Here is a 14,085-nt window from a genome sequence, read left to right on the forward strand (position 1 = left end):
TGGGTGGATCTGTGTCCCTTCCGCCCGCGGCCAAATCGATCTCCATCGTCCGTCCCAAGGAACAAACAAGCAAATCAAGGCGTTATTGCCCCCTGAACAAGTGATGAGGACCCAGCTGACGTGCGGGCCAGGTGGGGAGAGAGAGAGAGAGGGGGGAGACGTGGACCCGGGGGCAGGGGGAACGGGTATTGTGGGGATCGTGAGCGCCTGGCGCGCTTCACGCAACGGCGAGCCCTCCATCCGCGTGGAGTACTACAAGTACACGCCCCTCGGGACCCCACGGCACGGCGTCCGGAGCCACCACCCACCGTTCGTTTTCCATTGCCAATTCCCCCAAGGCCCCATCGCAGAGAGAAGTGTCCGTCCTTCGGTCGTCTGTCTGTCTGTCAGTCAGGAGGAGGAGGAGTGGAAGGCACTGCCGCCCGCAGTAATAAACCCCCCCCCCCCCCCTCCCTTCGAGTGACTGAAGAAGAAGAAGAAGAACAAACAGCACTGCTGCCTGCGTAGTTCGTACGTTCCGTCGATCCATCCATCCTGCATCGGTGAAAGAAGAAGAGATCAGATCAGGTAAATCTCCCGCATCGGTCCCTCTTCCGTTCCCGGTTTCCAGTTCCGTAGTGGGAGGGGTAAACTGAATACTGTACTACTCCAGGATGTAAATCGTGATGGTTTACCCCGGACCCGGATTAGTATTCTCCTATATTTTATTTTCCTGTGTTGAAGATCTCTCCTCTCCTGATCGGAATTGATTACGTAAACCTCGGATCTTCAGAAATGGAGTAGTAGTTTATAAATCGTGTGACTGATTCAGTGGCAGTGCAGCCATCTTTCGCCAGAGCTAGAGCCGAAAACTTGTGCCATGGCGGCTCTGGTCACGTCCCAGCTCGCCGCCACGTGTGCCGGCATGCCGCCGCCGCCGTCGTCCGTGCTCCGGCGCGGCCACCATGGCAAGATCGTCGGCATGAGGACCACCGCCCGCGCGACGGCGCCTGCGCGGAGGACCACGACGACGCCGCAGCGCGGGGGCCGGATCATCAGGCGCGCCTCCGCCGTGGTGCGCGCCGGCGCCGGCGCCACGGGCGCTGGCATGAACATCGTCTTCGTCGGCGCCGAGATGGCGCCCTGGAGCAAGACCGGCGGCCTCGGCGACGTCCTCGGCGGCCTCCCGCCCGCCATGGCCGTAATTAAGCATCCACCAATATTGATAAATCACCGTCTTCTTCTTCTTCTTCTTCTTCTTCTTCTTCTTGCCGGCCGACATTGATGACAAACTTGTGTTGTGCTCTTCAGGCGAACGGGCACCGGGTCATGGTCATCTCCCCGCGCTACGACCAGTACAAGGACGCCTGGGACACCAGCGTCGTCGCCGAGGTACATTGACATTTACAAAGCCCATTGTGGTTGTGCACGCTTGTAATCCATCGGTCAGTTCTGAATATCTTTGATCTTGGCAGATCAAGGTCGGGGACAGCTACGAGATGGTGAGGTTCTTCCACTGCTACAAGCGCGGCGTCGACCGCGTCTTCGTCGACCACCCATGGTTCCTCGAGAAGGTTAGTGATCATCGAGCTCTGCCTCCGTCATCAATCCATACTGAACATGATCATGACGAGTCAAGTTTTTGTGTCCTGCTGTGCTGGGTTGGTTTCAGGTTTGGGGCAAGACCGGCGAGAAGATCTACGGGCCCGACACGGGCACGGATTACAAGGACAACCAGCTCCGCTTCAGCCTTCTTTGCCAGGTCACTTTCTTGAATCACTCACTTGAATTAATGGAGTGGGTTACTGACTGATGAGCTTTTGTCCGGATCCCTGAGCTGGTTCTTGGATGATCATGCAGGCAGCGCTGGAAGTACCCAGGATCCTCAGCCTCGACAACAACCCGTTCTACTCAGGACCCTACGGTAAGGACTGACCAGCACACCTAGTAGTACAAGCTGGAGTAAGCTAGACTGCTAGATAGTGATCTGAAAAACGCATTGTTTTCTTGGAACTATTACCGTATTCATCACACAGTATCATATGTCAGACTGAAAGATTCTAAATCTGGTTTGCTGAGTGCATGTACGTGTGATGCAGGGGAAGACGTGGTGTTCGTGTGCAACGACTGGCACACAGGCCCGCTCGCCTGCTACCTCAAGAACAGCTACCAGTCCAACGGCATCTACAGAACCGCAAAGGTAAATTCACGCTGCTAATTACATAATTCTGAAGCTGTTCTTTCGGCATCATATCTTGTTCTTCAGGTTGCATATATAGCATATGTAATGTAGGTTCTTCTGCTGCTATAATCTGGGGTGCTCTGTAGGTTGCTTTCTGCATCCACAACATCTCGTACCAGGGCCGCTTCTCCTTAGACGACTTCTCGCTGCTGAACCTTCCCGCTCGGTTCAAGTCGTCCTTCGACTTCATCGACGGGTACGACAAGCCGGTGGAAGGGCCCAAGATCAACTGGATGAAGGGCGGGATCCTGGAGGCCGACAGGGTGCTGACGGTGAGCCCGTACTACGCGGAGGAGCTCATTTCCGGGATCGCCAGGGGCTGTGAGCTGGACAACATCATGCGGCTTACGGGGATCACCGGCATCGTCAACGGCATGGACGTCAGCGAGTGGGATCCCACCAAGGACAAGTTCATCGCGGTCAAATATGACGCCTCCACCGTGAGCACCATTGGTTTTGCACCTTCTTCTTCGTCTCCGGTGGCCGGTTGGTTTGGTCTGACGAGGTGAGTTAAGTGCAGGCGGTGGAGGGGAAGGCGCTGAACAAGGAGGCGCTGCAGGCCGAGGTGGGGCTGCCGGTGGACCGGAAGGTGCCGCTGGTGGCGTTCATCGGCAGGCTGGAGGAGCAGAAGGGACCCGACGTCATCGCCGCCGCCATCCCTGAGATCTTGGACGAAGACGTCCAGATCGTCCTCCTGGTACGCATGCCATTGCATCACCATAGAGATCAACGGCATCTCAAATCCTTATCATTGTGGATCGATGATGATGGGATATATATATGGATGCAGGGCACCGGGAAGAAGAAGTTCGAGCGGCTGTTCAAGAGCTTGGAGGAGAGGTTCCCGGAGAAGGTGCGTGCCGTGGTGAAGTTCAACGCGCCGCTGGCGCACTACATCATGGCCGGCGCCGACCTGCTCGCCGTCACCAGCCGCTTCGAGCCCTGCGGCCTCATCCAGCTCCAAGGGATGCGCTACGGCACGGTATATATAAATGTCTCCTTCATTCTCACCAAATTAAGCCGTCATCTTATCTTCTCAAGACGATTACCATGAATTCTGATTCCAGCCCTGCGCGTGCGCTTCCACCGGCGGTCTTGTGGACACGATCGTCGAGGGCGAGACTGGGTTCCACATGGGCCGCCTCAGCGTCGACGTACGTCCATCGACCTCTTGTCTGAATTCATCTCATCCGATCATTGCAAGCTTGATTATATATGACTGTCGATTGATCGACTCATTTCTGTTGCTTGGTCACGTACCACGTACAGTGCAACGTGGTGGAGCCGGAGGACGTGAAGAAGGTGGCGACCACCCTGAAGCGCGCCGTCAAGGTCGTCGGCACGCCGGCGCACCAGGAGATGGTCAGGAACTGCATGGCCCAGGACCTCTCCTGGAAGGTATGTACACCGAATAAAACTCGACTCTTCTGCCTCCATTTGAAAAAGGGAAGAAGAGACAACGGTGGTTTGAGCAATGATGAATGCAGGGGCCTGCCAAGAACTGGGAGGAGGTGCTGCTGGGGCTGGGGGTCGCCGGGAGCGAGCCGGGGATCGTCGGCGAGGAGATCGCGCCGCTCGCCAAGGAGAACGTCGCCGCTCCCTGAAGAGACTCTCCATCCAGCTGCAGAATTCAGCATCAAGTGCGTGCAGGAAACAATGGAACATCCAGGATATTCGGGGTTTAGTATATGGGCAGAAAGAGGTAGTCGCTTGTTGTAGTACTGATATATATAGCCAGCCAGTGTAGGCTAATCAATAAGTTTGAGATTGTGCTTGCGAGTGTGTGTATTAAAGTGTTGAAACCGTGCTTTGCATTTCGATGTGGTATATTGGAAATAAGCAAATGATCTACTATTATGAATTGTAGCTATTTGTTAATCTCTATGTGTTTGGTTTGCGATTAACTTCTTTTCTTTGGTCCAACGGGGATAGGATAGTGGCTCAACTGTTGGTATATATTCATGGTTGCTCAATTAACACATATTACTCACATACTACTCCCTATTTTTAATAAATCATGAAAAATTATATTTTGAATGTTGTATATGTATTTAATGTGGACGCCACAAGTAGTTGGTCAAACCTTAAAAAAATACTAGTAGCAGTACTACTAAAACAGCAAATATTTTGAATCTTGTAAATGCATTTTTGGCGGTCGACTGCAAAATACAGCGCGGAGCGTCCTCTTTCATATGGTGACTCTTGATATGCCATGTCGTACAATCAACAAAAGATAATTGCAGAGGGGATCCCCCTCAAAACAGTAGCCGATATAATAATCAGCAAAAGTCTCAGCAATGCACGAAATAGATCAACAGTACAGAACTTCTGAACAAGACAGAAATCTTATTCAGATAAACTGTTCCTCAACATGCGAGAAAGACCCCAAAACGTGACATTAAAGACCACCCATCATAGGTTGCACAAAAAAACAAAATCAACGTAACCACCAGAGACACGTTCTTATTACAGCAGCATAAGTTTGGAGCACAAAGAGTTGCTGTAAGCGCACATCTGTTATGACAATCTCCTTGCTATTGTTATTGGCTTGGTAACTACAGTGTGAAACAAAGGAAAATGGGAACACCTGGTTCTGATATGCTGCTTCCTGTCGGCCCATCGGTGTTTGCCCACAGTTCTGATATGCAGAGTTCCATCATGCCCTTAGCTCAACATAAGACCCTGAGATTCCAGAGGTGCCAATCAGGGTGATCTGCAAGAACAATGATTACATCATCGTGAGTATGGATGGAGTACTGAATAAAGATCAGTACACAACTACACATTAATTTCATATCAGGCAACAACAAGAGCAAACACCAACATGAGAATACATGTTATGAACATGAGCGTGAAGACATGAATCCACACAGGAAATGTAATCGAGCAGCATTTGCTACATGAGAAGAAAACAGTAACACTGGATAAAAGCATTTACCCAGAATAAGTGGATAGGTAACTTTTAACAACCACACATATAGTTCTTACTGAGCTGCTAGTACTGTCCAGTTCCTAAGGGTGTGGGAACACTAGAAAACTAGTTACAAATTTTGAAACTACTATAAGCCAACATGAACCAATATAAATGGGCCAACTCACCTATTAGACATCTAGAGTAATTCGAAAATGTCTAGTAGTCTGAGAAAATAAAATGATAGGCAGGGTTTGCAGTAAGTGGTGTGTTGGTGGTAACCAAACAGATGAATTTCTTTTTGTTAACTCATAAAAACAAGAGGTAAGCGTTCTTAGTTGTTGCGGTTTGACATGTGCTCAGGGTTATCTGTCACCGTCAATACTTATTTGGAAGCACAAGCGAGCAACAAGTTAAACAGCATTTCCTACAAGTTCTCCATGCTGTGTGTATAGCTACCAGTAGCACAGCCCACATAACACTTGGTAAAAGAACACGCACAGCCAGTTAGTAAATTGTAGCTATGTGTAATTTCTTTGCTTTACGAATCAAATGAAAGGCAAGTACACAAGATGGTAGTTATAACTGAATCTATGGGTCTGTTAGTCTTTCCTGGTATACACTAACAATAAAACACGGTCATATACAACCTACTCAAGTGAGTGGCCACAAGATGGAAGATGTTATTTGATGTTTTCTGTGATACACAAATAGCGGAATAAAATGGTAATCTCGCACAAACTGGAAATGTGACAGCAGATATAGCATACACTAAGTAAGCTGAAAAACAGCATGAGGAAACTGTATATGTAAAAGCAAACTTCATACTAAATGTAGTTACAAGAAGACCCATGAGCCCCAATGGCCCACAAACCATGGATGTGTCAAACATGAGTTCTACAATGGAAGCTGGCATAGAAGTAAGCTGTACTGCAGGGAGTAGTAGATTCGAGACAAACATACCTTTCCCCACTCGGACCCTATGCCACTGCATCTCATTTTCAGGTGAATCATTTTTGTCCCCAACTCACTCTCCACCTTTTTACGTAGATAATGCTCTTCAGGGCCAAATGATTCCAGATATGCCATATATCTATTATATGCGGATTTAACAGCATCTTCTACATAACTAGGCAAGGGACCAACATTCTGCAAGAATCAGACTTGGTAAGACAGATACAAGTAAAAGGAGAAAAATGAGCCCCAACTCTGCAGAGACCAGAGAGCAATGAATCAACGAGAGTATAGAGACGATTAAGTACTGACCTCACCCGTTAGACCGCAAAGATCATCAAGAGCCAATCTTAGGGTAACTAAAACTCCACCAAATTCTTCACATGCCTCAGCTGCACGAAATACATTTTCCAAAGCCTCTTGACCAGCCTTATCATCAGTAGCTTTAGATACTGCTTTTTTTGCTTCATTGACAAGAGAACCTGGAAGTTCATTCCAGCTAGCAGCCATCAAATCCTTCAACGCGGACTCAATTTCTGGGTCAGATATTGCAGGCAGATGCTTTTCATTTGAACTGAATGGGCGCCTAAAGTTCCATGAGGATGAGGTGTTGCCATCTGAGTTTATAAGATGCAAAAGTTAATCAATAATGGTCATATCCATAGATAAGGTATGAGTTTGAACTATACAATATAAAGACAGGCACTATCTGGGTTTATTTGTTATGAAGTGAACTACTAGCATCTTAACATGTTTACTAGACAGCGATCCTTAATTGATAAATAATATGAAGACCAAGAAATAATTGAGCTATATAAATGGAAGTTTTCAACTTATCAATCTACATGGTGCCACAGTCAAGTACTCAAAAGAACCAATATATCACATATGGTTCTAGATACTACTCCCTCTGTTCCTAAATACTTGTCGCTGTTTTAGTATTCTTGTTAGGGAGTATAAGATTAACCTTGAAGAAAACTAATACAACGAATTAGTTAAGAACAATCAATACAAATGTACAAATATACCAAATTCACCAAAAACAAGAAGATTGCTTAATGTAACAGGTACTGGTAAACAACAGTCTAGTGTCATGCAGTTGCAGTATATGGGGTCATAATATACTCAGAGATTATTAAGGATAATAAGCTACAGCGGTATTTTTAAATCAGTGAACCAGGAATTGACAGCTGTTTCCTTCAGCAGTTGCTTAACTATTCATAGAGTCATTAGTGTTTATCACTGGTTCTCTTCAATTCAAACTACTACTCCCTCCGTCCCATAATTCTTGTCGCTGTTTTAGTTCAAATTTGCACTAAAACAACAACAATAATTATGCAACGGAGGGAGTAGCGTGTTTCTTTACAAATGCTCATTCATCCGGTAGAACCAACAGGATTCACACACTTATTCCTAGGTTCATATGATGTATTTGCAGTTGAGCACAGTAAGTCAGTAACAATGCCGTGCACATGACGGAAAAAAAAAACAATCCCTCCGGTCGACGCATCATATTGCAGGCTGCAGAGCTAAACATCTATCAAATGTGTAGTGTCTAATACACAGAGTTCAGTTCACCGATTACGTTATTTTTGGTCGGCCAAATCAATTCGAGAAAACATTCGAGCGCTCAGTATAAATACAGTCCCTTGGCAACTCAAAGATCAAACAAAATTTTGGTAAATAACCTATTATCCTCAACCTGACCCTGAAAAAACCAGAATGCACAACCAATAACACAGTCAATCAATAACAGATTCAAGCTAGTGGTATTGATAGCGTGGGTACTATTATCTCTACAAGTGCTAACAACCAGAAGAAGTGAAGCGGGGAAAGGAGGAGAAGCGACGCGCGGGTTTACCTTGGGCGCTGCAGGTCCTCGTGCGAGCCGACCTGGCCGCGCTGTGCAGGGGCGCTACCAGCGTCTGCATCCACGCCGCTCCCGCCGACCTGCAGGGAATCTCGACGTAAGCACACACACCCATGGCCATCCGTCAGACAGATCCCTTCGACCTAGCAGTAACCTACCTGCGGAGGATCCCTGCGGCTTGGGCAGGGGAAGAGGGCGCCAGATGCGGAAGCGACGAGCCTGGGACGCGGCCGGCGAGGGGCGCCGCGCGGAGAGCTGATCTCGCGGCGGAGGCCGCCGCTCGGGCCGACGATGCCATTTTTCCTTTTCTCTCTTTTCCTCTCTTTCTCTGGCAGCTTACGGTCGTTGGCGGATATGTTCGAGTTTGTTGAATGTTCTTGAATCTCGACATGTATGCTTATTCATATCCCCTCCCAAAGTTTGAACTAAAAACACAACAAAAAAAAATTATGATTGGAGGGAGCAGTATAATACTTCGTCTTCTCTTCTGTTCAGAAACAGAAAACCTGTTTGGACCTGCAACTAAAATTTGATATTATGAAAGCACTTCTCAAGAGAACACTGTTTATATATTTTATACTCCTCCGTCCTAGAACAAGTGAAGTGGATTTGATTTGTATAAAAATCTAAACAAATTCAAGTCATTTATTTTGGTACGGAGTGAGTAATATAGTTTTAAATAATATTTAAGATGGCACAATACTTCTAAATTTTGACTAGATTGATGTCGACTCAAAAACACTAGTATTTTATTTACGCGAGGGAGCAAGCTTGATTACAAGATGTGCCACGCACCCTTTTAAGAACGTATGTAAAGAGGAAGTTGCAATGGCAGATGAAATTTACATATGTGCTTGCTTGATGATGGGATGTGACAAAGTTTTCTCTTCAAATCCCCTAAAAAATGTTATCTCTTTAAACATTTTTTGCAGTAATTTGCACACCCTAGGAAAAAAAAATACTCCAGTACTGTAAAGAGGCACCTTGACCTTACCGGAACAAAGAAATTACTCGCCATTAACCTCCCGCAATGAGATTGCAATGTTAAGCACCTTGTGTTGTACATGTTTCTGACATGTAAGGTTGTACCGGAGTTATAATTGAAATGCATTGGGGGATTGTTCTAAAACAAACATTTTGTCCAGAATTAAAAAAACGTATGTAAAAATTCATGAATCCTCCAAATACTAACCATGGCTATAGATTTAGAAAGATATCTAAAGCACAATTGTCTGGATGCTTCGCGTGAATTTTACATGAAAAAAAATCTTCAAAAGGGAGAGAAGTAAAGATACATGGTGCATTGGATTTCTCAAAGAAAACTTAAACATGAGATTTGAGCAAAAAAATTTAAAACCTCCAAAAAGTTGAGGAAGGAAGAATTCCTACAAGGGTTCTTGAAGACAATTCTATACTTCAAACGAATCGTAGGAAATTTCCCTTCATAGGAAATTCATGAGAAACTTGTTTGTTCCAAACGAGCCTTAAATTTCCACAGAATAAATTTAACTTCTTATTAACTTTACCATGCAAGATGTCCACCTCATGCCATTTGAAAGTGGGTTCGACCATTTCAAACTTCAAAGCAGTTTATTTACTTCTTGACATAGCACAAGCTTGCCTATCATATCACTTATGTAAATTCTTCAAAAGAGAGAGAGAAGAAGAGAAGTAAAGATACATTCGCATTGGATTTCAAAGAAAATTAAAACATGAAGTTTGAGCAAAATGTTTGAAAACCTCCAAAACGCCGAGGAAAGGAAAAATTCCTATACAAGGGTTCTCAAAGACAATTCTATACTTCAAATGGCAATGTAGGGACTCTTCATGCTTCCTTTCATACAAAATTCATGAGAAAATTGTTTGTTCCAGACGACCCTTAAATTCTCACAAATAAATTTAACTCCTTATTAACTTTAAAGCCATACAAGATGTCCATCTCATGCCATTTGAAAGCAGGTTCGACCATTTCAAACTTCAAAGCGGTTTATTTACTTCTTGACATAGCACAAGCTCGCCTATCATATCACTTATGTAAATCTTTTTGGAATCGAATTTTTAGTGGAGTTTTAAAAGTCCGTACGTTTCGAGTTCGAAGCCGAAATACCCGAGTCAATTCTTCCTAAAAAAAAACCCCGAGTCAACACGCATATCCCTAATCCGACGGCACCCGATCCCTCCGAGACCAGTCCATCCAATCCAACGTCTGCCGTGCTTCCCGACCCCACGTCGCACTGCGGATAGGATCAGATCAAACCCGGTCGTGTCCTCGTGGGTTCCGCGTCCGCTCGTGCTCGCCATCCTCTTGGACTCCCGTAAATCCCCGCACGTTCTCCGTTCCCCCGCGCGCTCCAATTCCGAACGCGACCCTATAAAATCTCCCCCAACAACAGTGCATTTCGATCACAACACAAGTTAACCGAGCAAGAGTCCGATCGTCGTCAGAGCTGGTGAATTCCTTCCGCGAGCAGCAGGTAGCAGAAGAAGCAGCAGCAGAAGAAGAAGATCCATGGCGATGGAGAGGCTCTTGGCGTCGATGGTCTTCTGCGAGGCGCCGCTGGACGCCTACGGCACGTCGGCGACCGCCATCAAGCACCTGGCCGTCGTCTCCGGCGCCACGGCGGCGGCGCCGGACGCCGAGAAGAAGCGGGGACTGATCTGCGGCGAGTCGTCGTCTTCGTCTTTGTCGGCGACGGCGAAGCAGCAGCAGCGGCGTGCCGGGTTCGAGCTGGCGTTCGACGGGCTCAACTGCTTCGACACCGTCGTCATGCACTGATCTAGCAAAAAAAAAATGCAGTTGAATGATCGATGATTAATTAGGGACTGTGGTATTAATTACTGAACACGTTTCTTGGTGACTTGGATTGATTGATTAGGTCGTCGTTGTTCACACGTATAAATGTGCCTGGATATGTAGTGACTAAGCATTATTGAAAATTGAACCGAGAAGGAATTCCAAGTGGATATTGGTGTGCTAAAATGAATTCACTTTGTTTGTTCATTTGATCACTGGATCCGCCCAACGCACGTTGAATATTCTTCTTTCGGATAGGTTCCCTTCCCAGAAACGTGTTCAGTCGGTCTCTGAAACCGAAATGGAGGAGAAAATTACAGTTGAACAGAGGAGGAAACAAAATTACAGTCTCTGCGTGCGGAGTCGCAAAACTGAACGCCGGTGCCGTCAAAATTGACCAGCGCAAAGAAAGTCTCACAAAGTTGCCAAACAAAGCTTGGTAGAAAACAAAACTTGTCAAACAAGGCAAACATGCCTCCGAGATGCCATCTCAAGCCAAGCTACTTGGGCTAGAGAAAGCAATAAAAACACATTATAACGTGATACAAAAATTACATCCTATGTATAACGGAGAAAGCTAAACAAATAGAGTAAAATACACACGTAGTCATTGAACTTGGTTTGTATTCCCAATATAGTCACTGTATTTTGGAAGTCGAGACTTGCCGTCACTGAACTTGTCAAAATGTCCCACGTAGGTCAGCTATACCGTATTTTGTACACATGCGTGCATCGCCTCAGCGCATTTTTTGCAATTTGGTCCCTGAAGAATCCCTTTGTGGTGGGGCCCGCTGTCCGCGTGCCCGGTCCGGTCTCTCATGTATTATTCGTCAGGGGCAAATTGCAGAAATCTGCGTTGGGATGGCACATGCGACGCACTCATACGGTAGAAATACTGTGCCAATGACCGTATGTGGCATATTTTCGTTAAGTTGAGTGACCGTAAGTCTCGATTTCCGAAATACAGTGATTAATTTGAGAATCGAAACCAAATATAATTTTTTTTTTGAGAATTGAAACCAAATACAACGATTAATTTGAGAATCCAAACCAAATATAATATTTTTTTTTCGTTCTTCCGATGAGGACCGGCATATGACTCTACCGAGGACGCACTGAGCCACTGAGTGGATATGCATCGTATTGAGCTGCGTGCGTGTCTAGTTGCTGCTTGAGATCTCCGGTTTTCCAAGAATAATAAGACGACAGAAGCAGCCTATAAGGATGCAAATATGTTATTTTTAGCTATTACCCGTTCGTTTTACTTGATCTAACGGTTCAGATGAGTCACTACTCTATGATACTCCGTTTTGGGTCCGTGGAGTAACGCGTGAAAACGAGACGGAGTATTCTCGGACGGGGGTAAAACGGTAAACAAAAATCGTCAGTTCCCCTTTCCCGTCGCTTTGCTTCCTTTTCCCCTTCTCTCCCCGTTATTCACTTTGCCCAGCCGCTTTTCTCCGTCGGCGCCGCACACGGGCTCCACTCCCTCGGCCACCATCGCGTCAGACCGCGTCCAGAGCGCCCTCCGCCGCCGCATACCGCCTCCCGAGCTCCCTCTGCTGCTCGTAAATCTGGTGATGCGGCCTTCCCTCGTGCGCGCGTTCGAGGCCGCGGCCACCGAGCAGGTGCGGCGCCGGCGGCAACGCTGATGAGCAGCTGCCCGGGCTCCATCGTGGTTGCCCGCCGCGCTCTGCAACGCCGTTGCCGCCTGCCCCGAGGGCCGCTGTGTGGTGAGCCGCGGTCCCGATCCTCATCGTTGTGCTCGACTGGTCCGCTGATGAGAAGGCAGCGCCGGGAGGCCGTGTTCCTCCTCATCACGACCACGCGGCCGCCGTCCGCTGCCCGCCCGGCCCTGTCAAGTAAAGATAGGATGCAATTTCCTTACCTTCGAGTAGCACACTCAAACACTCCCGTCAGCTGGTTTACGTTGCAAAGAAAAAGCATTCAAATCCATTGGTAGTGGCCGTACAAAATAAGCAATGTCAGGATGAAGTTTGGTTGGATGCCTTTTCCCATCACAGCTTTAGGGGCAGGAGATGGTGATGGAAGTGAACTCGAAGAACCATCTTCACAGCCTGTTGTGGAGCCAACGATCGTATCACTTCCACAGGAGCGCGCAAGAGTTGGGATGCTGCAGGAAAAGATATTATTCTCTATGAACTGATAAGGCCGGCGGCGGGGGCTGGGTGGAGAACGCCAGCGCCACGCTGGAGGAGGTCGGCGGCGCGGGCGGCGCACCGGAGGAGGCGCCGGGGCCGGCTCGGAGAGAGAAACGAGCGACGAGTTTACCGGAAGAGGACGCATCTTTTTTTAATGTGAACAGTCTATTATGCCTTTTCCTGATACTCCATCCGGACTCTACGGAGCATGTAAAAAAACGTCCTCTTTTTTCTTAGTTGGAGGGAAAAGAATACAGGAAAGAAAAGAAATGGACTATTAGCTAGCTAATAGTCGGCTGCAACGTGTTCGTAAAAACCATGTCAGAATGCAAAGTGGACCATGTGTTGATAAACTATTACTCACATGGTACTACAACTATTATACATGTTAGTTATTGCACAAAATATAGATGACATGCGCAGCTTATAGCCAACCGATGGCTATACTTGTTGAGAAGAAACGTGGCTGGTTTTTCAGTGCTCACCAACAAGGACATACACCTCGGCGTTCTTGTCGACCGAAAGGACAAACAAAAGGGAATTGTTAATAAACAAAAACAAAGACACTACAGTCTAGTATAGAAATGGCATATCTCACCCAGCAAGTGCTGCAGTTTTGGGGATAAGCATGAGTACTCTCATGTGCGTGTCGGTGTCATCGTCCACCGTCAGAGACGGTGCTCTCTGCCCTATGGTTAATTATCAAATTCCCTGCAGTCAAGCAGAGGGGCCGCCGGGGTGCCCAGCAACCCAGGTCAATTTGACCCTGCGCGGGCCGCGACGAACTCCTCCGACGGTTAGGCGGCCAACTCGAATTAATGTGCTGCGCCCTTTCCACTGAGCCGCGTCGCTAGACTTTTCGTCGGCCTTGATTTCCCTGCTCCTGCCTTTTGCTTTCAACGGAAAGGGGAGCTGAATTCACCTCATGTCTGGATGAGTGCAGTGCAGATCACCTGACCCGGCCCGGCAGGTTAGGTGTACCGGCGCCAGTGGCTACTGGCTAGCAGTCTAGAAACAAACAGGCTATTTCCCGGAGCAGTAGTAGTCTCGGTGTATCAGTAATCACCAACTGGTTTCATTCCTGAATTCCTGCTTGCCGGCCGTAAGAACGAACCGATCGATGCCCGGCCGGCAAGCAGACGGCACATCGCCGAACAAACTGGGCGCCCGGCC

General features: G+C 47.3%; 3 protein-coding genes and 1 long non-coding RNA gene across 6 annotated transcripts; 2 read left to right on the plus strand and 2 right to left on the minus strand.

The window, feature by feature from the left end:
* The first annotated feature begins 405 nt into the window (after positions 1–405).
* Positions 406–4,087, plus strand: LOC100832486 (granule-bound starch synthase 1, chloroplastic/amyloplastic). Of its 3 annotated transcripts, none has more exons than XM_003557091.4 (13): positions 406–567; positions 823–1,180; positions 1,291–1,371; positions 1,455–1,553; positions 1,652–1,741; positions 1,840–1,903; positions 2,079–2,179; positions 2,308–2,661; positions 2,742–2,918; positions 3,012–3,203; positions 3,289–3,375; positions 3,491–3,619; positions 3,709–4,087. In XM_003557091.4, the coding sequence occupies exons 2-13, from the start codon at positions 860–862 to the stop codon at positions 3,823–3,825; spliced, it is 1,812 nt and encodes a 603-aa protein (XP_003557139.1). In that variant the 5' UTR covers positions 406–567; positions 823–859; the 3' UTR covers positions 3,826–4,087. The 3 variants fall into 3 exon arrangements, with proteins under 3 accessions (XP_003557139.1, XP_014753090.1, XP_014753091.1); XM_014897604.2 differs by having other exon boundaries at positions 439–567; positions 812–1,180; XM_014897605.2 differs by having other exon boundaries at positions 453–567; positions 818–1,180.
* A 410-nt stretch (positions 4,088–4,497) lies between these two features.
* On the minus strand, positions 4,498–8,331 carry LOC100832798 (succinate dehydrogenase subunit 5, mitochondrial). Its single transcript, XM_014899148.2, has 5 exons — positions 8,115–8,331; positions 7,948–8,036; positions 6,399–6,703; positions 6,096–6,281; positions 4,498–4,934 (listed from the first exon to the last, which is right to left on the minus strand). Exons 1-5 carry the CDS (start codon positions 8,252–8,254, stop codon positions 4,878–4,880), a joined length of 777 nt encoding a protein of 258 aa, XP_014754634.1. The 5' UTR covers positions 8,255–8,331; the 3' UTR covers positions 4,498–4,877.
* A 1,898-nt stretch (positions 8,332–10,229) lies between these two features.
* Positions 10,230–10,936, plus strand: LOC100833108. Its single transcript, XM_003557092.4, has one exon. It carries the CDS (start codon positions 10,466–10,468, stop codon positions 10,730–10,732), a length of 267 nt encoding a protein of 88 aa, XP_003557140.1. The 5' UTR covers positions 10,230–10,465; the 3' UTR covers positions 10,733–10,936.
* Positions 10,937–11,952: 1,016 nt separating this feature from the next.
* LOC112270178 lies at positions 11,953–12,861 on the minus strand. The gene is made up of 2 exons (XR_002962563.1): positions 12,723–12,861; positions 11,953–12,605 (listed from the first exon to the last, which is right to left on the minus strand). It is a non-coding gene; the product is annotated as an uncharacterized LOC112270178 (long non-coding RNA).
* Positions 12,862–14,085: the final 1,224 nt, after the last annotated feature.

This window comes from Brachypodium distachyon, chromosome 1 (assembly GCF_000005505.3).
Source record: "Brachypodium distachyon strain Bd21 chromosome 1, Brachypodium_distachyon_v3.0, whole genome shotgun sequence".
Classification (NCBI taxonomy): Eukaryota; Viridiplantae; Streptophyta; class Magnoliopsida; order Poales; family Poaceae; genus Brachypodium; species Brachypodium distachyon.

Excerpts from the sequence above, each read along its gene's own strand:
- LOC100832798 (XM_014899148.2), bottom strand. The coding sequence starts at position 8,254 with ATGGCATCGTCGGCCCGAGCGGCGGCCTCCGCCGCGAGATCAGCTCTC. Across the intron at positions 6,282-6,398 it reads TTTGCGGTCTAACGGGTGAG|AATGTTGGTCCCTTGCCTAG; the intron begins GTCAGTACTTAA and ends TGATTCTTGCAG. Across the intron at positions 4,935-6,095 it reads TAGGGTCCGAGTGGGGAAAG|ATCACCCTGATTGGCACCTC; the intron begins GTATGTTTGTCT and ends TTGTTCTTGCAG.
- LOC100833108 (XM_003557092.4), top strand. The coding sequence starts at position 10,466 with ATGGCGATGGAGAGGCTCTTGGCGTCGATGGTCTTCTGCGAGGCGCCG.
- LOC100832486 (XM_003557091.4), top strand. The coding sequence starts at position 860 with ATGGCGGCTCTGGTCACGTCCCAGCTCGCCGCCACGTGTGCCGGCATG. Across the intron at positions 1,554-1,651 it reads ACCCATGGTTCCTCGAGAAG|GTTTGGGGCAAGACCGGCGA; the intron begins GTTAGTGATCAT and ends GGTTGGTTTCAG. Across the intron at positions 1,904-2,078 it reads GTTCTACTCAGGACCCTACG|GGGAAGACGTGGTGTTCGTG; the intron begins GTAAGGACTGAC and ends CGTGTGATGCAG.